General features: G+C 43.2%; 1 protein-coding gene and 1 non-coding gene across 2 annotated transcripts; one reads left to right on the top strand and one right to left on the bottom strand.

Annotated features, from left to right (window-relative positions):
- On the bottom strand, positions 1-82 carry TRNAS-GCU (transfer RNA serine (anticodon GCU)). The gene has a single exon. It is a non-coding gene; the product is annotated as a tRNA-Ser (tRNA).
- Positions 83-319: 237 nt separating this feature from the next.
- KNL1 (kinetochore scaffold 1) lies at positions 320-23,149 on the top strand. Its single transcript, XM_064715242.1, is given in 28 exon segments — positions 320-365; positions 368-430; positions 433-540; positions 2,146-2,200; positions 3,070-3,109; positions 3,202-3,261; positions 3,446-3,507; positions 3,918-3,973; positions 4,305-4,344; positions 4,837-4,874; positions 5,204-5,256; positions 9,768-14,009; positions 14,331-14,472; positions 14,573-14,640; positions 14,767-14,865; positions 15,861-15,976; positions 16,203-16,293; positions 16,808-16,924; positions 17,738-17,825; positions 18,203-18,271; positions 18,627-18,666; positions 18,774-18,875; positions 19,350-19,450; positions 19,725-19,793; positions 19,925-20,034; positions 20,548-20,666; positions 21,760-21,882; positions 21,983-23,149. Coding segments are annotated over 28 exon segments (6,423 nt in total). The 3' UTR covers positions 22,089-23,149.
- The last annotated feature ends 151 nt before the right edge of the window (positions 23,150-23,300 follow it).

Genomic DNA, 23,300 nt, shown 5'->3' with positions numbered 1-23,300 from the left:
CGACGAGGATGGGATTCGAACCCACGCGTGCAGAGCACAATGGATTAGCAGTCCATCGCCTTAACCACTCGGCCACCTCGTCACGGCAGCTTCTCTCTCACCGGACCTATAAGGAAGTGCACCCACCGCCTCCATCATCTCCTCCCGCCAGCTGCTCCCTCTCGTGAGGGCGCCGGTTACGCCGCCCTGCACGGACACACTGCGGAGCGAAGCCTCCGTGCCACTACCCAGCACGCCGCGGAGCCGGTGCGGTACCCCGCCACCCCGTCACCGCGGCTACGGGCGTGCGAGCCCCGTGCCGTGTCGGAGAGACATCGACATGGCAGCAGCGGGGCGCCTCACGGAGGCCGCCATGTTGTACGGCACAAGGGGCGCCATGTTGTACGGCACAAGGGAGCAGCTGTCCTGTACGGCGCCAATGTGTCGTCACGGGGCGGGGCGGGCGGTTGGATTTGAACGGGGCGGCGGCGGCCGGGGAGCGGGAACCGGGGCCGGGGACCCGGAAACCGGGATTCGGGAGCGGGGGGCCCCAAGCGGGAGGTAAGGGCGGCCGAGCGGTTCCCTCCGAGGAGAGGCGGCGCGGGAGCGGCGGCGGCCGTTGGCGGGGCCGGGCGGGCGCTGTGGGGAAGGAGCGCGGGAGAAGGCGGGAGGCGCTGCCCCGGGAGCGGCGGGATGGGAGCGGGGCTGAGGCGGTGCCGCCTGCGGTGGGCGCGGAGCGTGTGGGGAACCCCGCGATAAGGGCGGTAATTAATGTCTGAGGAACAGACGGAATTAATTAATGTGGTGTAATTAATGCAGAGTTTGTGATCGATGAGTGATTGGCGCCTGGGCTGTGTGGGCTATAAAGCAAGGGCGCGGGGACAAAAAGAGACGGAAAAAGAGATTATGTGGGTTTATCCCAATGGGGAAAAGGCCGAGGAGGGGCGGGATGGGCGGCAGGGATGGACTGAAGTGTTCTGGAGCCATTCCCGTGTTCGTAGAGTCAAACGGGAATAGAAAGGGGGGGTCTTCATCAGCACAGCTCGCAGCTCGTCCCTCAAGGATTGTAGCGATCTTTCAAGCAGGATTAGAGAAGAACAGTTAAGGAAGGTGGTTGGGAAGTGAATTTCAGATTAATATCCCCAATAGCAGAGTGATCAGGCCTTTTATAGCTCCAGGCTTTTCTCCCACAGCGATCTTCCCTGTCCTTCCCTCTTTGTGTGTTCAGCCTGGCCGACGGTGGGTTTAGATGGGATATTGGGAAGGAATTGTTCCCTGCATTGGGAAAATGAAATTCATGATGTTTATGTCTAAAAAGGAGACAGAGGCATCACGTAGCTTTAGTCATGAATAAAGGGAGAGGCCATGGGCCATTTTGCATGAGGTCTCTCAAATTGCTGGGGGATGCAGCCTTCTTTTTATCCTAATTTACCCTTCTCCATAGGCTGAGGTACTTGAGAGATACAGACTTCCTGAATTGCCTAATACAGACCCTCTTCTAATGTGCACCCCCGTCCTCTTCTTTTATGTTTGTTCTTTTTCCCCGTGTCCAGGAATTAGGCAGCCCCTTGGAAAAGCAACAGTTTGTGTCAATAAGTAACATTCTCCTGTTGCTTAACTCGCCTATCAGTCTCTGGCTTAAGCAGACTCATAGTTTGTAAAAACACATTCCTTTTATTCCTTTCAGGAGGGTTTTAAGGGAATTGAGCCATGCTCTTCTGGTTGTATCTAGAGAAGGAACAAAAAGCAACAGGCACAAGCTGAAATACCAGAAAATCAGTTCAGATAGAGAGGGAAAATGTCTTGCGTGTATCAGAGCAAACATTGTCTTGGATAATGTTTGATCTCATTTATCTCCCAGCATTTACCAGAATCTTAACGTTAAATAAAAGGTCAGATAACCAGTAATACTTAAATTGTTAGCACAGCTGTTTTCTAACATGGTATACAATAGGAAATATATGTCTAATGTGAATATAACAGGAGAACATTGACTGGAGAGGCCTGATGTACTTCAGAGCATTTCTGTGACTAGAGAAGGATGGAGAGGAAAAAAAAAACCACAGAAAAAACACAGCCTCAAAAGCTAATAGCCATTTGTGGGTTTATGCAGTTTTCCTACTGAGGCTCATTAATGGTTTTGTATTTTGGTGCTGTATTTTATAGGAAAAGCATATCCTTCAGCAATGGACAAGATTTACACAGACCCTAACATGGAAATGTGAGTTGAAGCCCTCTAAGAATTTTACTGTGGTATAAATATTGCCCTTTAGAGGCAAAAACTTTTGTAATGCACTTCAACATCCCCTGAATGAAATGTGTTTTCTGTTGTGATGAAGACCAGGGAGTTTCTTGGTGTTTGGTGAGGGGATTTCATAGTGGTGGATTGTCAGGAGATGAACTGACCATGGGATTGGGGTGGCAATCTGCTGAGTTTTCCAAAGCTTATCCTGGGAACCAGTGCTGCAATGATCAGTCTGTTCCAAGCACGTTGTTTATTTAATTTCACACTTGTAAAAATTGCAGAGAAATCAATTTATTAACCTCAAAACCGTGCCAGGACCATTCAGGACACGTACCTTGGTGCAATTTTGTGCCTTCATACTGATGCCTGGAAATAGAACACAAACTTTTCCAGGCTATATAATGATAATATAAAAGCAAAACTTTACTTGGAAGCCTTCAGGTACATCATGTGGTGAAAAACAGTGCCCCAAATTAGATCCTTGAAACTGATAAGATCAGGCAATTAGAACATCTGGCCAATATTGTCCAATGAGAGGAGCAGTTAGTTAGATTATCTCCCCCCTGGGTTCTGCCCACCTCCCCTACCTTTATTATGCCAGTGATTACAGTGGTGCAAAATAAAAATGTCCTTGGAGCAGTACCAGGCAAGACAAAAAAGAAAATTTAGGAATGTGTCAATAAGGGCCTGTTCCCTGTGGGAAAGAAAGGTGGGGAAGTACTGGAAGTTACACTGAGGCATTTAACAGTCTGCAGAACTCCAAATACATGAAAAATACATAAAGTCAAAACTTTAGGCATTGATGACTGTGGCCTTGATACCTGTTTCCTTTTTTTGCCCTGCAGGGATAACACAGAGCACATCAGAAGGAAGCGACTGTCCTCTGTGAGTAACCTGCAGCATTCCTCAGAAAACCTACAGCTGCAGCTGGACTCTCAGCTGCATTTTCTTTCAAAATTTTCTGTATTTTCTTTCAGATTTTAAAGGCTCCACGAACTCCTCTGGATGATCTGGGAAATGGGAATGAAATTACAGAGGTAGGTCTACCAAGCCCTTTCCTACCCATCCCCCTCAGTGTTTTGCTGGGTCACTCTAATAACAGAGGTGGTTTTGATGCCCCATTTTTGATACTGATATTCCTAGAGCACTTTTGTTTGGTGTTGTGTTTCCCGGGGAGCTGTGGCTGTGGTGGGTAGCGAGCTGTTGTGTTTTTGTTGGCAGGACATCCACGGAGAGAGGCGCAGGAGGAGCTCGCGCAGGGTCAGCTTCGCCAGCACCATCAAGTGAGGGAGCTGCACACCCACACCCCTTCCTCAGCCAGAAACGCAGGGAGTAACATCCCTTCCCCCTGCAAGGGCCCTCACTGAGTATTCACAAATGGCTGCAAGCAGCAGGAAGGTTCTTATGAGTTGAGCTGCCCTGAGAGCCATTATTCATTTTCCTACCTGAAAAAAAAGCCCCCAGTTCAGTGAAATTCATACAGTTAGGAATTTTTGTTTTCCATTCATGCATCTTAACTGTCATAATGGCACATCTTCTCCTGGAAAATTACAGCGGAATTCAGTACACTTCTGTCTTTTAATATCTCATTTCAGAACATGTATAAGATATATAAATTAGTGCTGAATTTTTTTTTAAAATTTGCTTTTAGAGATGGTTTTGTGTTTTTAAAAGCTGGTGGTTTTGTTCTTAGCTTCAGAGTCTTCCAGCGAGATCTTAAGAACAGCACATCACAGACAGAAAATACAGGTAAAACTCCTTTTTCTGTTCCTGACAGGTTACTTTCCCCAGGCTATGAGCAACAAGATTTTAGCTTGAATTTAAGAAATCAGAACTTTTCCATTTGGGGAAGGAACAACGTGTTCAGCTCTTTGTCCTGGCTGAAAACTCCTTAGTCACAGAGTTCTTGCCTTGAGAAGACACATCAGGAGTGAGAACTTGAGAACACTGTTTTCTGTGCACTTCACTCTTGTCTCAGACTGAGTCAGAATTGTGTGGGTTGAGCAAAACCTTTAAGATAATCAAGTACAACTGTGATCATGCTTCTCACATTGTGATGTTGTCATTTTCTTATTTTTAGGGTGTTCAGCAGATGAGAAGGATGAGACCTTGACTAATCAGTAAGTATCATGTCTGATAGATATTTGTTATTATTCAATGTTTATTACCAAATGTTTTCCTCAGAAAAAGATAAAGTATTAGTCTGGCCTCAAAGTTCTTGTAGATAAAGCACAATGGTGGGATCTGTAAAACTAAAAACACTTGGTGGTAAAATAACAGATAAGACACTTTGTATGTGTGAAAGGAAATTTCACAAAACCATAGACTCTATGAAAAATAAAGAATTAATCTTTCTTGTCATTTAAAAATTAAAATACCACTGAACAGTGGTCTGTGGCATAATAGATAATTCCATGGGAAAAATAAGGCTGTGACTCAAATTAGAATATATGTTGAAGACAGATAAGCAGTGTCTGGTACCTGCTGCCCAGACCCACATGGGTTCTGCCATGGAATTCTGTGCAGCACAGTTCTCTGCCTCTTCAGTTTACAGATCAAGGCTTCCCTTTGAAACCTTTTAACAAACTGTTTCTCAAACCCACCTTTTGTAGGAATGAAGACCCTGGGGCTGTTCCATGTGAGATCACTGGTGAGTTTGAGAAAAGATTTAATAACTAAATGACTGTTTATTTAAAGCTATTGATTATGTGTGAGAAATTTTAATATGCCTAGAGCCATCTCCCTGCCTTGGGAGAGCTCACTCTGGATGGGCTTTGTCCCTTGGAGTTGTTTACAAGGATCCTGTTATGGAAGTCTGGGTGGCCCTTTGAGGTGCTGAAGGGAGGAATGAAAATATTTTTCAGAATATATTTCATGGGTTTAATTGTGTTTATTTACTCAGTGCCTTGAGCTTCAGCTCAGTGGATAAAATAATGAGCAAACAGCACAAAAACTGGAGTATTCCCTTTCTTTCCACAGGGATGAGCACTCTGCTTCATGCCCCCATCCAGGCCTTGGGGCAGCAGACTGAGGTATGTGAAGACTTGAAATTTTTTGGTGCTGAAAATACCAGTGTCCAAAATACATCACAAGAATTTGTGTAGTAAAGATTAAAAGTTAACTGCCTTTGTATTCACATAAAATTCTCTTGAAACTGAGTATTCTGTGTTTTGAAGTGCGTCCTAATCTGATAGTCATCAGACTGCAACATAAATAACTCTTGCTTCTGAAATTCCTTTACAACTCCTCAGTAATGAACTAGTTCCTTCATTCTTGTCTGCTTTGCAAGCCTTCATGAGCCTCACTTACTTTTTTTGCTAATATAAGTTTTAAAGGCAAGTGTAATAATCACATATTCATATGATCACAATTATATTGTGCAAAAGTAAGGCCAACTAACCAGTCAGAGAAAATATAAATTCTTTAAATAGTTTATTTAACTAGTTAGTTACTTTCTAATTCTGCCCTTAATTCTCTGCTAGATGCAGCAACCAGTTCTTATCTTATTTGATCAGCTTATTTGGCAGTCACATTTGCAATATGCACAAAACAAGAATTATTGTTTAAATTTAAATAACTACATATTTCGTGTTTGTAATAGCTCTAAAGCTAATCTGCTTTGTAAGGTCCCATGTTATAGAAGTTACATTTTGTAATTTGCCAAAATCTTGCACTAACTTTAAGACTACATTTTTCTTCCAAGAAACTAATATAGTTTATATTATTGCTATAAATATGTAATTATTTATCATTTTCATCTAGATGTAATAAATAATATTTCCCTAGAAAATCATGTCCTATCCTAAAACAATAGGATTTTTATATCTACATAAAAACTGCACAGTTTGAGTCAGTCTTGCTGTTTAATGTGTGGTTCTTGTTTTACCCACATGTGATGAGCTCAGGGTTCAATTCCCTCCACTCTGAGTGCAGTGTAGGCCACCAGGGGGATTTGATATTGTCCCTTCCACTTCTCCTGGGTTGGTCCAAATCTCCAGGTTCTGATGAACAACAGATCCTCTGGTTTGAAAGGATGTACAGGCAAGTCTGGTCCCAATGATTTCTTGGTAACAATGTACCTTTTAAAACTTACAAGAGTTAATTTTAATACTATTATATTAATTTCAGTAAAATTTTGTGGCTTCCCTTGCCTTGTTGGTGTGGCATGGGAAAGTTTCTGGCCATCTAGAGAAAGTACCAAAACACTAAAATGTACCAGCCCCTCATTCTGCCTGGGCAGTTCTGCAAATTCAGTTTGCCAATAATTACCTGGTAAATTCCTCTTTTTAACTAGCCTTCTATTTTGCAAAACAAATTACTTATTTTTCAGTAACTGATCTTAATTTCTGTCATCTTTGTGCTTACTGTATTCCTTTATACATTAGCTACTATATTTTCTATTTCCTGAAGTGTTTCTTGATGTTTTTAGTTCAGTTATCTTCTACATTAATTTGGAGGTGCAATTACTCACCTGCATGAATTTACTAATCACTTGCTGGGATTTTCCATGGCTTCCAATAGTGGGGCTGCTGTCCTGGTTTGGTTTTTGTTCCCAGACATTCAGCTTTTTGCTGGGTATTAGTGCAAGGACACCTTTTGCAGTAACTTCTCTTGCTGTTCTGTCAGCTGATTGATTCCCTGTATTAACTGGGGAGTCTCCAAACCCATGAGTTTTACAAGGACATCCTGCTGGCAATGTCCCATGTCCTCCTTTTTGTTCCAAACCAGCTGTGCCCACGGGGGGCACATATCAGCTTTTGTGCCTCTCTGTAGCCCCCCCTGCTCTCAGGTACCTGGGTCACCTTCCCTTGCACTGTCCAGGTGTTTGGACAGGCTGCTTCCATGGCCCCAGGCACCAGCCAGTGCCCCCAGTGCCAGGTGCATCCTTTCATGCTCAGATAACCCAAATGGTTTGCTTCAAGAGTGAGGCTCTCAGTGCAGGGGGTGCCATTAAGGTGATTTCAGGGCTTTTCAGGTGCTCTGGCTCTCAGGAGTCCAAACCAAGTATTTTTGGTGGAGGGCCATGCAAGGGTTTTGCCAGTACCCCATAAGTGCAATCCATAAGTGACACCATCCATAAGAAAGCTCACAGTCCTTGCCTCTGGAGTCTGGCAAATGGCTTCTTTTCAGCTGCTTCCCAAGCTTCTTTCTTTTCCCCTGCAAGATATCACAACTAAAATATGTTACTGCTTCTTTGCTTATTTGTGCCATTTTCTTTGACACCCTGTATCCAGATAGTTCTAAGGAATGTAGCAGACTTAGAGTAGCATTGAGTCACTTACTTTCAGTCTTGGTTGCTGGCAGAATACTTTCCAATTTTATTTGCTGTCAAGAGTGTGTACAGATTAGCTACCACTGAATGAATATCAGGAACTTTTCATTAATGATCCTTAAATCTTAAATCTATAACTGATAATACTGATGTGTTACATTCTGATTCATATTCTTTCAATATTCTAAAAATTCTTTATAAGTCTCTCCAGCTTCCCCTTGCCTCAAACTTAATAGGATGTTGGTTTTGCTTTACCAGTCTGGCTTCAGGTTTGAGAGTAATCCTCACCAACTTGGCCACCTTTGGTCACCCAGGCATCTCAGTTGCCCATACCAGCAGGGTCACAGCATTCTCTGCCTCCTCTGGGAGGCACACAAAAATCTTTGCCTTGATGGCTTTTGATTCTGCTGGTTCAATTTGTATTTCCCTATCCTAGAAAGTTATTTGAACATCCAATTTTCCCAATGAATCTCTCCCCTGCAAGGGGATTGAGCATTCAGGAGTATACAGACTGGTGTTTGCCCCACTGTTTTATTAATTTAAATAGTAATCATTGTAAAAAAAGGCCTGTTCTCTTTCTTCCCTGTTGCACCCTCAACACTTACAGGTTATGAGCTAAGTTTTGCTCTGCACAAATTTAGTACTGAGTAAACTGTTTCTGTATCAATTTAAAAATTTACCTTTTCATTCCCAGCAATAATGTAACCAGGGCTCAGCAGAGGATGATTCCTCTGGTTCCTTTAGGGGGATTTTTCATTTTCACTTAAGGTCTTGGGCTTGATGGCTTGAAAAACCTGGTTTAGGTTTTTTGTTTGATTTGCCTAACTTGGGGACACTCCCTTTTCCAGCATCCCCTTTTTTTACAAATTTCCAAATACATTTCAGCTATCAACTGTCACAAAACAAAGTGCCAAATACATTTCAGACAGTGATTATCACAATGCAAATTGCCAGATATACTTCAGCCACTAATTACTACAAATTACTGAAGTGTACTTGATACAATTAACCAATTGTTTCTGACTGAGGGGAGTCCTGAGTCCTATTTATGGTTTCAAACACTTTAGCAGCTCTGTCTGGATTTTCCCTTTGAACTCCTGCCACCTTTCTCCATGGCATTAAATCCACTATTAAAAACAAGACTACTGGACCATAATTCCCAACCACCTGCTGGAGGGGAGCCATCAAACTTCCCTGGCATCTCTCCCAACACCTCCTTGCTGCCTTCTAGCCTGTCCCACAATTGGATCGAAATCCTCCTCTCCCCTAAAACATTCTTTCTGTTCCAGTCCATTTCTCCAATGTGTGAATGTAATGTGTCAAACTGTATTCCCTGGTGATTCATGATTCACCCCCTTTGTTCTTTGCCACAGAGCCACCATCAGCTCTAAATAATTCTCCTCTTCTTCTTGCCTGCACTTTAAGCACTTCTTTTAACCCTTTGCCTTTCTTTTCCTTTTCAAGGAATTTCATCCCGCTTATTTTCCATTCTGTGAAACAACATGAATTGCAATATTATTTGTATATATAATAATTTATTATGCTGCAAGGTTCTATCCTTAGGCCACATCTCTTATCTTCCAGTGTATAAAGTGGCCACCACTGATTACAAACTTTTAGAAGTTCTCCTTCTTATACAATGAGCATTGAGCAGTTCTAGGCCAGTAGTTTTTGGAGAACAAGTGTTGTGATAATGCACCAGGTATAGACAATTTATCATCTGGTTACAAATATATTCATTGTGCTTGATAAAATGTATCTCATTACAGTTTTCCCCCACAGCTTTCTGTGAGTGCTTTCTGTTCAAGAGACTAAAATCTCCCTTATCAGTGGTGAAAAACTCTTTTGAAACATCCAGCATGGTGATGCTGCTTTGGAGCAGGTGGAGATGAACTGGTGGAAATAAAGGGTTTAAATCATGTTGTAGAGAAATAGAAAATACTGATCCATAAGCCTCAGTAAGAGGTCTGTGCTTGCTAGGATGTGGTTAGATGTGAAGTGTAAGATGAAACACGTTGTTTTGTTAAATGCCATTTAAATGTTATAAATTTGCATAATTTAGTCATTGCCCTTTCCTCAAATATGTTACTGCTGATCAGGGAGGCCTGAAATTAACAGGTTGGTTTTTTTTAAAAATAATACTTATAGAGCTAAAATCTTAGGAATTTATATTAATCAAGGTTAGCTGACTTCTGTTTTAAATAGAATAAACCACTGATCATTTGTTCTAAGTGCCAGTCACTGAATTCTCATTTTTTTGTTGTTTTTCAGTGGCATGACATGGACCATGCTGTTCCAAGGACGGACAGACAGGACACCACCCTGCTGTTCTCGGAGGAGAATGAGATGGAGATGACAGCCAGTCACACAGCCGTGATCTCACGGAACCTCAGCACCCAGCAGCCCGACAGAACTGAGAAAATAGACTTCAGCTCCTTCCTGGCTAAGTTAAACTCCAGCCAGGGGAAGGCAGAAACCAGCAAGGAGATGAGTTTGCTCTCTGACTCCACAAACCATCTGCGCCCCTCTTTGGAACAGAAGGAAGAAGCCACTCCTGTGAAAAAAATAGATTTCAATGAATTTCTGCTGAGACTGAAGTCAAACAATCCTGCTGAGAGCACTGACAAGGACAATGTTTGCTGTGTCCCTTCCCAAGGCTCGGGAGATGTGACACAGCTGTCTGGGAAGTTTGGCTATTCCCAGGAGCCGCTGGACACCTGCAATGTGACAAGAGTGTTTCCAGGCAGAGAAGGTGGGATGGAGATGACAAAATGTGAGGCAGCTGACGTTAAAATTCCATTCCCTGGCATCAGTGAGGTTCCAGCAGAGCAGTGGGAGTGTGGGGATGTCACCCAGGCGTTTGCAGACGAGGGCATGGACGTGACAACCAGTCACACTGCAAAGGTGTCCTTTGCCCTCTCCGCTGTCGGGAACCAAAGGCTCAACTTCCAAAAGGATTTCCCACCCACGGAGTTAGATAATTCTGTGTTCAGCAGAGCATCCAGTCCCAGCTTGAATGTTCAGCAGGAGCCTCAGCCCTGTGCAGACAGGAAAGCAGCCGGTGCTGGAGGCAGAGCAGAGCCCCCAGTGCTGCGGGCTGGCAGGCGGGAGGCCGGGGCGCTGGCTGCCATCCAGGGATCTGTTTCCTCTCAGACCATCTTCCGAGGGGACAAAACCATTGTGTTCTCCAAGTGTGATGACATGGAAATGACTGGGAATTACACAGACATCATCTATGAGGTCAGCACCACAGAACAGAGCGGTTCATGCCATAAAACCTGTGAAAAGCCAGTGAGTAGCAACCCTCTGCTGGCACGTGGTGACATCCCAAAGGGTCTGGCACCTGGAGATAATCCTGCTGCTGGGCCCTATAAAAACAGTGCCCTTGAACTGCCTTCAGCCTCAGGTGGGCACGTGGAAAGCATGTCTCAAGCTTGTGATCCTGCTGCAGCCAGCTCTGGGTTTGGCTCGTATACACATTTTGTAGCTGGTGGTGTTCCAAAGAGCAGGTTTGGTCCCTCTGCAAACCCCCAGCTTGTCTTTTCAGGTGAGAAGACAGTAATATTTGGAGGAGAAGACATGGACTTGGCTAAAACCTTTATTAAGGATGGTGGAGAGAATGTTGATAATGAACATCCCACTGCAGCGTTCACCTCTGTCACGTGCAAACCTCATTTCCTGGGCAACAGATCCATGTCTTCCAATGTAACTGAGCAGGAAGAAATGGAAATAACAAGATGCCACACTGTTTTCTTTGATGGTCAAAGCAGTGGGATAACAGCAGAGCCAAAACAAATGCCCTGTAAAATCATTCCAAGAAAGAACCAGAACAAAAATGTCACTGAGGGTGACATATCTGCATATTCTGTAGATATGGACAAGGAAAATGTTGAAGTGAGGAATATTTATAGGAATATTAAAAGGAGCCAGGCTATGGAGAGGAATGCTCAAGATCTTCAGATGATAATGGTTGATAAGAAGCTGGGAAAAACCAACTTCCAGGCAAGTGGTCTGAGTTCCTGTGCCAAGAGCACGTGTCTGCTACAAGAGCAAAACAGAGGAGTCCCCGAGGACGTTGGCACTGACACTGGTGCATCCCTGGCTTTGCAAAGCCAAGAAGTTGCATCACAGCCTCTGGGAGAAAACCTTCCAAGCCCCTCAGATTTCTGCACAAATGACACAACAGACGTGTTTTTAGGTGACCAAAGCATGGACATAACCAAAGCTTATCCTGCTGCCTTTGAGATTGCTCCTATTAACACAGAACAAGGATTTAATAATCAAAACACTGCAGTATCCAAGCAGCTGCAAAACCAGCCCTTCCCACTTTCCAGTCGTCATGGTGGGGATATCGGGAGTCAAACTGCAGCAGTGGAATGTGGGGACTTGAAAATGAATACCAACAAACAAATTGTTACTGCTTTGGCTCCAAGTGGTTCATTTGTTTTTAGTAACAATCCTGCTCCCTCAGGAATGACAGGAAATGAACAGTCTGGGACAGTAATAGGAATAAGTGCAGAGGGCCAAAACTCAGAGAGACAAGAGAAACCCCAGCCTGTGAGGGCAGTAAGCAAAGTATTGTCAACCCAAGGAGACTCTGACAGACACTCTTCCATGGGTGGAACAGGTTCTTCAAGAGAGGATCTAAAAACTCGTCCCTCAGCTCATGGGATGCTCCAGAAGGATGCAGAAGAACCAGTGTGGGCCAGGACATCTGAGGCACCCAAGGAAAGTTCCCAGTTGTCTTTCTCTGGAGAAAAGTCCGTTGTGTTTGCCCATGGTGAAAACATGGACATGACTGGCAGGGGTGTGGTGATGGTTCCAGTTTACACCGACAGAGTCTTGTCACAAAACAAAGCAACACCTGGCTGCTTTGGTCAAGGTGGAGAGGAAACAATGTCCTTGGAAAAAGGGGTGACCACGACAACGCCAGTGGAGCAGGATGGGCAGGAGGCTGCACAAGGCAGAACCATCAGCTCTGCTCTGGCTGAGGACATGGAGATCACCACAACTCACACAGGGTGGCACAGGCAGCCCATGCCAGCCATTCCTGCTGACAGAACCATTGTGTTTGCCCACGACCAGGAGGACATGGACATCACTGCATCCCACACTGTTGCTGTCAGTAAGAACATCTGTGGGTCTGAGGCCCAGCAGGGGCCCCACACAAACACCCAGCAGCCACCACAGCACATCCATGGTGGGCTGGTGCCCTGCAGAGGGGAAATGGATTCCTCACAAGATGCCACAAAACCTCTTCCCTCTTCTGTTTCATCAGTCTCAGCATTTCCTAGTGAGAAAGGAGCTGCTCAGGTCCCCAGTGGCACAACACCACATTCCATTTGTTCTGTCTCCCTTCAGGAAAGTACTGTGGATGTGGGGGCACCACAGGATCATGGCCTTGCCACAGATAATTCTGTCCCTGTGAGCAGAGAGCAGGACCTCACACCACCAGAAAAACTGCAGTCAAAGGGAGTATCTTTGGAGCTCCCAAGTAAGGGCCCTGTGGATCACAGGGAAGAAAGTGGCAGTTTGGGATCCTGTGTTGCCTTTCCCATGCAGGGATCAGATCCTTGGAAGGCTGATCCAGATGCCCCTGGTACTCAGAGAAACCAGCTAGTGGGAGAGGATTCATCTCAGCCTGGAGAATCAGCTTTGGGCTTGGCTGGAGCAAACCTCCTTCCTGCTGCTAACAAGGAATCCAAGAAAAATGAGGAGCTGTCAGCTGAAGGGGAGGCGTCTCCAAAAGATTTCCAAATAAACTCTGAACAAGCCAGGCAGCCTGTGGTCAGTGACAGTTCAGGGGATCAGACACAAGCCACTCTTCCACCAGAAGCTTCAGGAATTATAGGTGTTTGTTCAAAACTGCTGAGTTTGACAAGGAAATCTGTTTCTGTTTCCAAAACTACTACTTCTGACCAGTTGCCCAGTTCCTCAGCTCAGCCAGAAGATACCCAGAGGTTGGGAGAAAATACTGCCAGTGAAGCAAATAACTTGTTTGAACCCAAAAAGCAGGAGAACACAGGTCTGGAATCTGGAGCTGATCCCATAGGGATGGCACCAAAGGATAAATATCCAGGAATAAATATCCCTCTGGGTATATTCCAGCCTAAATTACCAAACAAGAGAAATCGTGTTTCCAGTGCACAGTACATAAATACAAAATCAGGCAGAGTAGAAGCCCCAGTTCCATCCAACACCAGTGAAACCCCAGGTAACAAGTCCAGCAGGCAGAACTTCAGTCCTTTTCAGTTCATAGCAGAAGAATTTCTCCCTGTGTGCCTGGAGGAAATGGATTCCAATGAATCTGTCGGCTCCGAACTCATGGAAAACACTTGGGATGATAAAAATAAAGATAAAAAACAAATTCCCCACTCTGAAAAGGATCCATTTGAAGAGACAAAAAGTTGCAACATGAAAAGAGCTTCAGGACAGACTGAGGAGGATGCTCAAAGCCCAAAGAAGGCCAAGAGGGATCAACATGTGGATGCTGGGGCCTCTCAGGACTTGGAGGTGAGCTTGGTCCCTCACTGTAAGGATATGGGAACGCCACCAGGACTAAAGTTTTGGGGGTGTAAGTGGATCTGTTAGTAGGTGTTCTTGTTTTTCATAACCACCAGTCTGATGTCATTGTCCTGTGTGATTCCCTGGGGCTTGGTGTGTGCAGCACTCCTGTACCAGGCAAAACAGGCAGAATGAGGGATTTGCCAATTTTAGACCATTCTCTGCATAGTATCCCTTTAATCCTTTCAGGGAACAGCTACAATAAACCACTGATCCAGTTGGGTTGTCTTATATAACTACATTATTTTTTTTTAAATTTGTTAATAACAGGTGACTTCTGATGTGCCTCAGGACCAAGCAGAAGCTGATGAAGCTGGGGAGCCCCCAGATCTCTCAGCTAAAAGCCCTGGGTGTCCCCAGGCCAGCACCAGCAGCTCCCTGGATTCTGTGAAGGCTGACATAGAGTGCACAAGTGAGACCATTTGTGATGAGAGTCCCAACCCTTGTGTTCTTTGCCCTGTAAGGATGTTCTTAACCCACCAATACTCCCCCTTTCTGTTTTGTTTTCCCAGTCCAGCGCAGCAGCCAGGTGGAATCCCAGCTTCTCACAGACAGCATTTGTGAAGAAAATTTATGGGAGGTATGGACAGGGCTGGAAGACAGCAATTTCCTGTCCTAGCAGGAAAAAACCTGCTGTGTTTATACACTAGTGAGCATGCTGTCTTGACAAATGGACTTACCTGTATGTTTTTCCTCAAATGCACAGAAATTTCAGAGTGGTGCTATCACAGTTGGGGAGTTTTTTACCCTTCTTCAAGTGCATGTTGTGATCCAGAAGCCCAGGCACAGCCAGCTTCCAGCCAGTGTGAGTGGAACAATATAATTACCTTAAATAATACTCCTCTGTTGGTTTGGGGTTTAAATTTTAGCAACTCAGACATCTTTAAATGAAAACCAGAACAGATTTCCATCTCCTCACCAAATACCATATATTCAGGATTACTGTTCTTGGATAAATATGCCAATTCTTGCTTTTTAAATTCGTTTTAAGGACAATAAATTTGAAATAATTAGGAGCTCAGTCTGACCTTTTCACTTTATCTTCTCACTGTATCTGTCAGCCACTGCTGCCTGCAGCTACTCTGCCTGTTCTACTCCCTCCTTTAAAAATGTTTCACTATGATATTGCTACTTTTATTTCCTCACCTAAAGAAAGGAGGAGAAATACAGAACAGAAGTCTGCCTTCTAAATCCTTTCTATTTTTTATTAAAAATACTCTCCTAGCTTAGCTACAGTTTAGTTTACAAATTTATTCCTATTGAGTTGTCTCTAAGTATTCATCAGGCTTAATAACGCTGCTACTGTGGACTAGTGACTGATAAAAACCAGGCACCACCCCCACAAAAGCCCCTGAAAACTTTCTCTGAAGGAGTGGAAATAATTAATGTCAGTTATTTATGAACTTTACTATACAGGCAGCTTGCTGAAATACTCCCTTCATATTTATTTGAGGAATAAAGCTCCTAAGGTTTCCTAAAGGCTTGGGGACTTTAATTCTGAATTAAGCAGGACTTTGAATTAAGCATTGTTCTGTTGGGGAACACTCTTTTATCTGCATAATATATAATATTTTCAAGTCTTCATCTAAAAGGGAGACCTCTTTCAGTGATATTTAATTTCATTTTTTTGAGCTCTAATAATAAGACACGTATCCCGAAAGGAAGCCTGTGCTCTGGCGTGAGGAAACACAAGGTGCGAAAGCAGAACTGAAATGACTGGAAGTTACTATTTCCGAAAAATATGGATTTTTTTTTTCTTTTTTTATTTTTCCTCCTACTTTTCCCTGTGTTTTTCCTCAGTGTGCAGTGAGTGCACCTCCCACTGCAGAAGGTCTCATCCGCAGCCAGTACGTTCACCGGCCCAAGCTGAGGATTTACGAGGAGGATTGCCAGGACCTGTCTCAGAAAGTAGTGGAGTGAGTGCTTTTCCAGTCACACAGTTTATCAGTGATTCCATTTTTTCAGCTCTGAGTGCATGGAAATGGCCTGAAGAAAGTTACTACATTACATAAAGGAAAAGTAAAAAAGTAGTTAGTAGTTTATTACAGATTTAGAAATGAATTGTGTAAATATCACCATGCTGCTTTATGTGATCAGTGAAATTGCTGCAAGACTTTCAACTTTTTTCCCCCCATATTTCAGGTTAAAACCACATGTGAGTGTCCTGGATCAGCCCCTGGTGAATGTGACCAGGAGTTTGTGGGAAGTAATGAGAACCTGCACTGATGAAGAGGTAATGCTGCATGGAGAGAATGTTTGTGTGTAATGAAGAAGTGAGGTTAATTGATTTATTCACATCACATTGAGGTTAATTGATTTATTCACATCACATAAGAACCGGAATGGTCACAAAATAACAGCAGGTGAAACAAGGCAAAATATTTTCTCAATGGAAACCTGCTGAGAACTTACAGCATGTCAGGAGAATGCAAGGAAATGTGTCCTTTGAAATATATTAAAGGGGGAAAAAACGACTCACAGTTACTGCATAGAAAACCCAGAAAAATTATAATATTTACAAGAACTGAGATCAAGGTGGATCAAGAGATTTTGTTTTCTGTGGTTCTAATGCCAAGAATAAAGATCTATTCCTTGAAAATAAAGTCTAAATTGTTTAGAGACACAGTGTTTTTCATAATTCATTGTTAGCTTGGCATGGAGGTGTCACTGAGTTTGGGTGCTGAGCCAGAGTCAGGAAGGATTAAATTTCCATTCACTTTCTCTTCTGTATTTCCCATTCATCACAGCTGAGTAAGTTTGGAGCAGAACTGAACAAGATGAAGTCCTGTTTCACCAAGGAGGCTAAAATCTTGTCTCACAATGAGAAGGAGACATTGTACAGGAAATTGCTGCAGAGTGCTGAGGTAAGGAGCCACAGGGCTGCAGGCATTTACCTTTAAAAAACCACTTCTACCACATTTCTTGTCTTTAAATGTGTAGGAGTTTAATTATTATAATGTGTACTCAGATGGAAGTTTCTTTCTTATGAATACATTTCCCTTTTATTTATATGCAAATATAACACTGGGACAGTGACATTCTTGCAGTTACACTGTAGGAACATTCTGCCTAAGAGTTTTGGTGATTAGCAGAGTGAAAAATGGGAGCATTAAAGGAACCACCACCACAAATGAGCTCTTAATATTGTACCAAGACCAGTGTTAGTAAGCAGGTAAGTAGTAGCAGCAAGTATTTAGGAAGAAATTCTCCCCTGTGAGGGTGCTCAGGCCCTGGCACAGGTTTGCCCAGAGAAGCTGTGGCTGCCCCTGGATCCCTGGAAGTGTCCAAGGCCAGGCTGGATGGGGTTTGGAGCAACCTGAGGTACTGGAAGGTGCCCCTGCCCATGGCAGGGGGTTGGAATTGGATGAGCTTTAAGATCCTTTCCAACCCAAACCACTCAGGGGTTCTCTGATAGGTAACAAGGAAGTGCACAAGTAATGCATTGTGCCAGGGATCAAAGATGTGTATATATCAAAGCTCTAGATTCAGTAAGCATTTGGTAATTTCTTATTATTGGCTGTTCCCCCACAGTTTGTCAGTTGCTTCTTCCCTCTAATGATGACAAATTTCACAAACTGTTTTAATTAATTAGCAAACAAAGAGCCCCATGATGATCCCAGAAAAAATTCAGCTTTTACAATAATATCATTGACTCAAGTACAATTTTCCCATCTTAGGAGCAATACAGAAAGCTCCAATCAAGAATAGAAAAGGTGGATGAATGGATGAAGGAGGCAGAGAGCTCCGTGGTTGCTCTGGAATCAGGTGTGTGTTTCCAAAGAGGTGGCCAATATGCTGCTTTCTCTTTTTTCTGCACAGCTGCTGTTCCAAAGGTCACTTTGTGGTTGTTTGATACAAGCTGCAGTCAGAACTTGGCATTACTGTGTCGTGATGCTCTGTAGTTTCAATTCTTTTTCTCCAATGCCTTGAGTAGAAATCAAATTGCACAGTAGTGCAATAAAACAAGTCTTGCTTGTTGTTAGCACTTTTGAGGTTTTTGGTAGATACTTTTCCATGATTTTGTATGTTTTTTTAGTTGACTTTGAAGTGCTGAGATTTCTAGAGCCCACAAAAACACCAAAAGGAACTCTTAAGTATTGAATCTGGAAGTTCTGCCCAGACCTGACACTTCTTTCCCACAGATTCTTTTTGGGATGCAAAGGAAGCTGGCTGCAGTGCTGGAGCAGCAGGAGGGCAGAATGTGCAGGAAGGTAAGGGAACCAGCTGAATGCACTTTTTGTCTGGTGTTTTGGAACCTGGGGAGGGTGACAGGGTGATGCTCACCCCCCACCCTGATGCATTAACTCTGAGAGGGATGCAGACACTGCTGCTGTCTTTCCTGCATTGCACATAGCTAATTGCATAGGTGTTAGAGAATGAAAAAGACTGGTTTCTCCCTGGAAAAAGGGAATTTAGAATTGTTGACCTGAAGAGCATGTGCTGATTATCATATTCAGCACTTTATTAACTCCATAAAAACAGTGAGTGCACAGCAAATTAAGGCTGCCTGTGCTGCTCTTTTCTCTCATTTTTTTTCCTTTTCTCTCTTTTTTCTCTTTGCTTTAGAATTGCAAAACATCACAGCCCAAGAGGAGGAACTTCTGAGGTAAGATGTCAAGGAGGATTTAGGAATCAGCTGCACACTCAGATTTCAGAGGGTTTGGTCTGTTTGTTAACCACTGTATCACATCCCATGATGGTTTATCCTTGCAGAGAACTGGCACAGATGGATGCTGAGGATGAGCTTGGTTTGGCTGAGATGGAGAAGCTCAAGAACACTGAAAGGACCTGCCTGGAAATCCTGGAGAAATACGAGTAAGGAAAACACCTCCAGGTTTTATTTTTTAATGGCTGTTTCTGGGGGCTCATATTTGTACTGGAGTGTGTTTGGGTTTGGTTTTCCTTGTTATTTGATGTGGGAAATCTTGGAATGCCCATCTCCTTGCAGCCTAAGGTAGGCAATAAAGCCTTGGAAGACTTCCATGTGTGAGGCAGTTATTCAATGAGCAGCTTTGCAGTGGTACCCTGTGTTCAGGGTTTCTGCATCCAACTCTCCTTCAATCACCAAACTGACATTATATAAAAATTGTAGTGATATGCTTGCATTCCCAAGAGACCCTTATATTCTGCTGGAATTAAAGACTCTGTTTGGCTTTGGAAAATTTCATTGCTGTATGATGTAGAAAGAGCTGCAAGAACATTTAATACTCTGGTGTTTGTCCCTCAGAAGTTGTTTGGGTTGGTTGGTTGAAACTTGGGGTGATGGTGGAATTTTTTTCCCCTTTTCAGCTTCACTGAGTGGGAGCTGACAGAATGGAGTGAGCAGCAAGCTGTCTTTAATTTCCTTTATGATTCTGTGACACTCACAGTTGTGTTTGGACCCCCAATAGGTGAGTCACAAAATAAGTAGGTTTATGTTTTATGAATTTGCAATGTTAGAGAATAGAAACCTAAAATGTCCGTATTTGTAAAGATCTGCTGAAAAGAAGTAGGAAATAGAATGCATACTACAGTGTGTAAGCTGAGAGAAGTGGCTTTGAATATGTTTTTCATGTGAAAATTCAGAAATTTCTGTCATGCATGGCTGTTTCTGAAGGTGAGGAGAGCTGTAACTCCAGAACTAAGCCTGGAAATAACTGCAATTTTTTTAATTTCCTTCCTCAGATGATGAGGTTTTTGCTGCACATCCTTCCAGGAGCATCATGAGCCTGGACTTTGAATCCTTCCTGGACGGTGAGATTTCTGAATATTGTGAAAGTAGCAGCCCTGCTAATCTTTTGTTGGGAAGACTAAATGTGTGCTCCATCTCCTAATGCTTCATGAAATGGCTTTTCAAAGATTTCTGGTTTTCTTTTGTGTTGCAGAGGAACAAGCTCCACCCTCCTCATGTTTAGTCCAAAAACTGATCTTCCAGTTTATTGAAAGTCAGGGATGCTGGCAGAGGAAGTGTCCCAAACTGTGCTACTTGCCCCAGGTAACATTCCAGGGAAACTTAGAAGATTCTGAAAAAAAATCCAGTTATTATTTTCTGCAACAGAGAAAATAGAGCTGAGCTGAGGTGAGAAGCAAAGCATCTTAATGAAAGCTTCAGGAATGCAAACCAAAATCTGCTTCAGGAATATTCTGAGGTGTGAGGGGAAATATCTGTCTCTGAAGGCAGGAGTCCTAAAAGCTGAAGTTTATTTAAAAACATTTTTTTGCCTTAAAGAGAAAATTGAGCTGAAGGTCATTTTGCCTCCTAAAGAATGTAGGTTTAAATTGCCCAGCCAAACTTTTTTTGTTGCTGTGTGGCTGTTGGCAAAGCTGAAAGGACAAATTTAAAGCAAAAAATGTGCATTTGTTATGCTTGTACAATTTCATTTTTCCACCCAAACTGAGATAGCAGTTAAACCACGTTTATTTTTTATGCTTTCTAGGATGAGTGATGTGTTCAGGCATCACATGGTCACCCCCGAGTGCTGATGTTGCTTTCTGATTTATCCCCCAGGCTCTCTTTGACATCTCCTTGGTGGTGAATCGCTGCAGAATCTTGGGAGATGAGTTGGAATTTCTGCAGAGGTGGGGAGCAAAATTCCAGCTCCTGGAGACAGATATCAAAGACACAGAGTGAGTAAATTCAGAAAATCGTGATGGGATTGTTGGGGTGTCCTGTGCAAGGCCAGGAGCTGGACTTTGATGATCTTTGTGTGGGTTCAATAAGATGGAGTTCACAGCAGCCTTAAGAGGGAGTTTCTAGATAATCAGAAGCAAAACACTGAAATAGTTTCCATTTGGTTTTCTTAAAAGTGACATTTTATGCTGCTGTTTTTAAGAACAATTTAATTTATCTTCATACAATTGCACTGTAGTGTCCCAGTGCATGGAAATTAGGCTGTTCATGGATTTATTGATTTTAGGACTATCAGACAGCCTCTCCTTCCTTGCTGTTTTCCTGCTTGACTTGCCTTTCTTAAATGTTGAGGCCAAACTGTAGCAGTGCAAAGGAAGCAGAGCCAAGAGTTTACCTGTAGCTGAGGGCTTTGTTTCCTTTAATCTTGTGTTTGCCTCAGCCAAGCAGAATTAGTCATGGAAGGAGGGATGCACTGAAACTGAAGTTTACTTTCTTTACTTTCCATTTTCCCTTGCTACTTCCCAGTTTTGTGGCATGCCCCAGTGGTACACACAAATACAATTTCACCTCATCCTTCCATCACTGATCCATAACTTTAATTAAGAGCTGCCCAATTATAAACTTGCTCTGCCCACCTTGGTGCTGTTTCAGAGGTTATTCTAATTTTGTAGCTTCCTTTGCAAGAGCACAAAAACCCCCATGGAGCTGGAGGTAAATCAGTCCAACTTCAAGCATTAGAAAACCTTAACTGCCTGGGAATGTTTCATGTTAACTAGAAAACACGTTTTTAGTCTCTGTTCTCCCCTAATTTCTGGATAGTTCTGTGAATTATGTGTGCATTAACTTTTCCTGTGGAGGAAGTTGGGGGTTTACATTCTGAAGTGTTGATAAAGTGTGAAAGGTCTTTTTTATCTTGTTCCTGAAATTCCTGTCTGTGCTAGAACCCTTTAGAAGTTACTGTGCTTGTTCCATCAGTGACATCACTTATTATTGCATCACTTATCACTTATTTCTGCTCCTGGCACTAATTCCAAGGTGGAAGCAGCCCATGTGACTGTTTTGCATGGATCTTTGTGTTTATTTCCACAGGGTGAAGCTTCTGTTCTCCTCTTCAGTGGCTTTTGCCAAGTTTGAGTTGACTCTGGCTGTCTCTCATGATTACCCAGCTGCTGTGCCTCCCTTCAGGGTCCACACCCACATTGGGGATATCGGGTGAGCTGGCAGAGCTGTGACTCCATCCCAAAGCTGGATCCAGCTGGGATTGAGCCCTCAGGATCCTCTCCAACATGTGTGATAATTTTATCTTCCCCAGGGAGAAGGAAGTTGCTGCTGTTCTCTCCAGAGTTCCAGCTGGCCACCACTATCTGCAGAGAGCAGTCACCTCCATCCATCAGAATCTGCTCCAGGCTCCCAGATGATGTGCTGCAGCCACAGGCAGGACTGAAGCAGTCAGAATGGGTGCTCTGTGAGTTTGCTCTTATGAGAATTCCAGCTGTGTCTCCCTGGAATGGGAATGCTGACACCCACTCAGCTCTGGAATTCCTGCCTATTTGGTGTCCTTGTGGCTTAGACCAAGTAGAGCCCTTGGTGTAGGCCACAGGTTTTACAAGGGCAGGGGTGTCTAAAGAGGAGAAGAAGGAAATTCCTAGATCCCTGCTAAGTTCAAGGTGGTTTTTATCTTCTGCCAGTCACTGGTGGTCATTCCTGGCACAGACTGTCATGATTGGATAGCCATTCCAAGCATGGATATTCTTCTGCCATACTTCATTAATTTTGTCATTTACAGAGCACTTGGAAAAAGCAATGATGAGCATTCTCTAAATTATTACAACTGGAGTTTAATTCTGCTGTCATTATTCCACTACCACGTACAATTTCACAGATCCCACCACATCTGGTGTTTATCCATTGCCTGGCACCCCTCCCAGGCCAGACACTATCCCTGCATCTGATTAATTAACCAGTTAACCTGTAGCAATTCACCCCAGAAACCAAAGTCAGAAATATTTTTGGAATTAAGGCTAAAAATCCCTGTGCTTGCCCACAGACTTTGGGATGCAACAGCCTCAGAGCCATCACTGATTCCCTGGCAGAAGTCAGTTCTTTATTCGTTGCCTTAGTCCAGCACAATCTCTGGGTGCTGGGGCACTGTCCAGTTTGGAATGCCATGGAATTTTAGTGAGGAGACTGAACTCCTTAAACTTGGGAGTATCTGTGAGCTCTAGCTTGGTTTTGTGTATAATTTTGTGTATTATGTGGGTCTTGCTGTGGGAACTGATCTCACCCTGTGTTACTGAGCCCAAGCACCAGCCCTGGCTCAGCTCTCAGTTCTGCAGCTGCAAATCTTTGTACCCTGTAAAATATGTTGAATTTTAAAATGTTTTCCTGTATTTTAGTGTTTATATATTTTTTGTGTTTGTGTCTGTTTGAAAAGTGGAAGTTTAATAAAGATTGGATTTATCACTCTTCCTGTTTTAAATGGAGATGATGGGCTGCTCTATTTAAAATGGTGATTGAAAATTCAATACTAAATTAAATTCAAAATATTAAAATAATTACGTTAAATACTTGGGAAGGCTTTTCACAATATGATTTTTTTTTCCTTGCCTTTTCTAGTGCTACTTTTCTAT

Source organism: Zonotrichia leucophrys, chromosome 5 (genome assembly GCF_028769735.1).
Source record: "Zonotrichia leucophrys gambelii isolate GWCS_2022_RI chromosome 5, RI_Zleu_2.0, whole genome shotgun sequence".
In the NCBI taxonomy this organism is placed as follows: Eukaryota; Metazoa; Chordata; class Aves; order Passeriformes; family Passerellidae; genus Zonotrichia; species Zonotrichia leucophrys.
The sequence above is the reverse complement of the archived record's forward strand: the minus strand, read 5'-3'. Positions and strand labels throughout refer to the sequence as shown.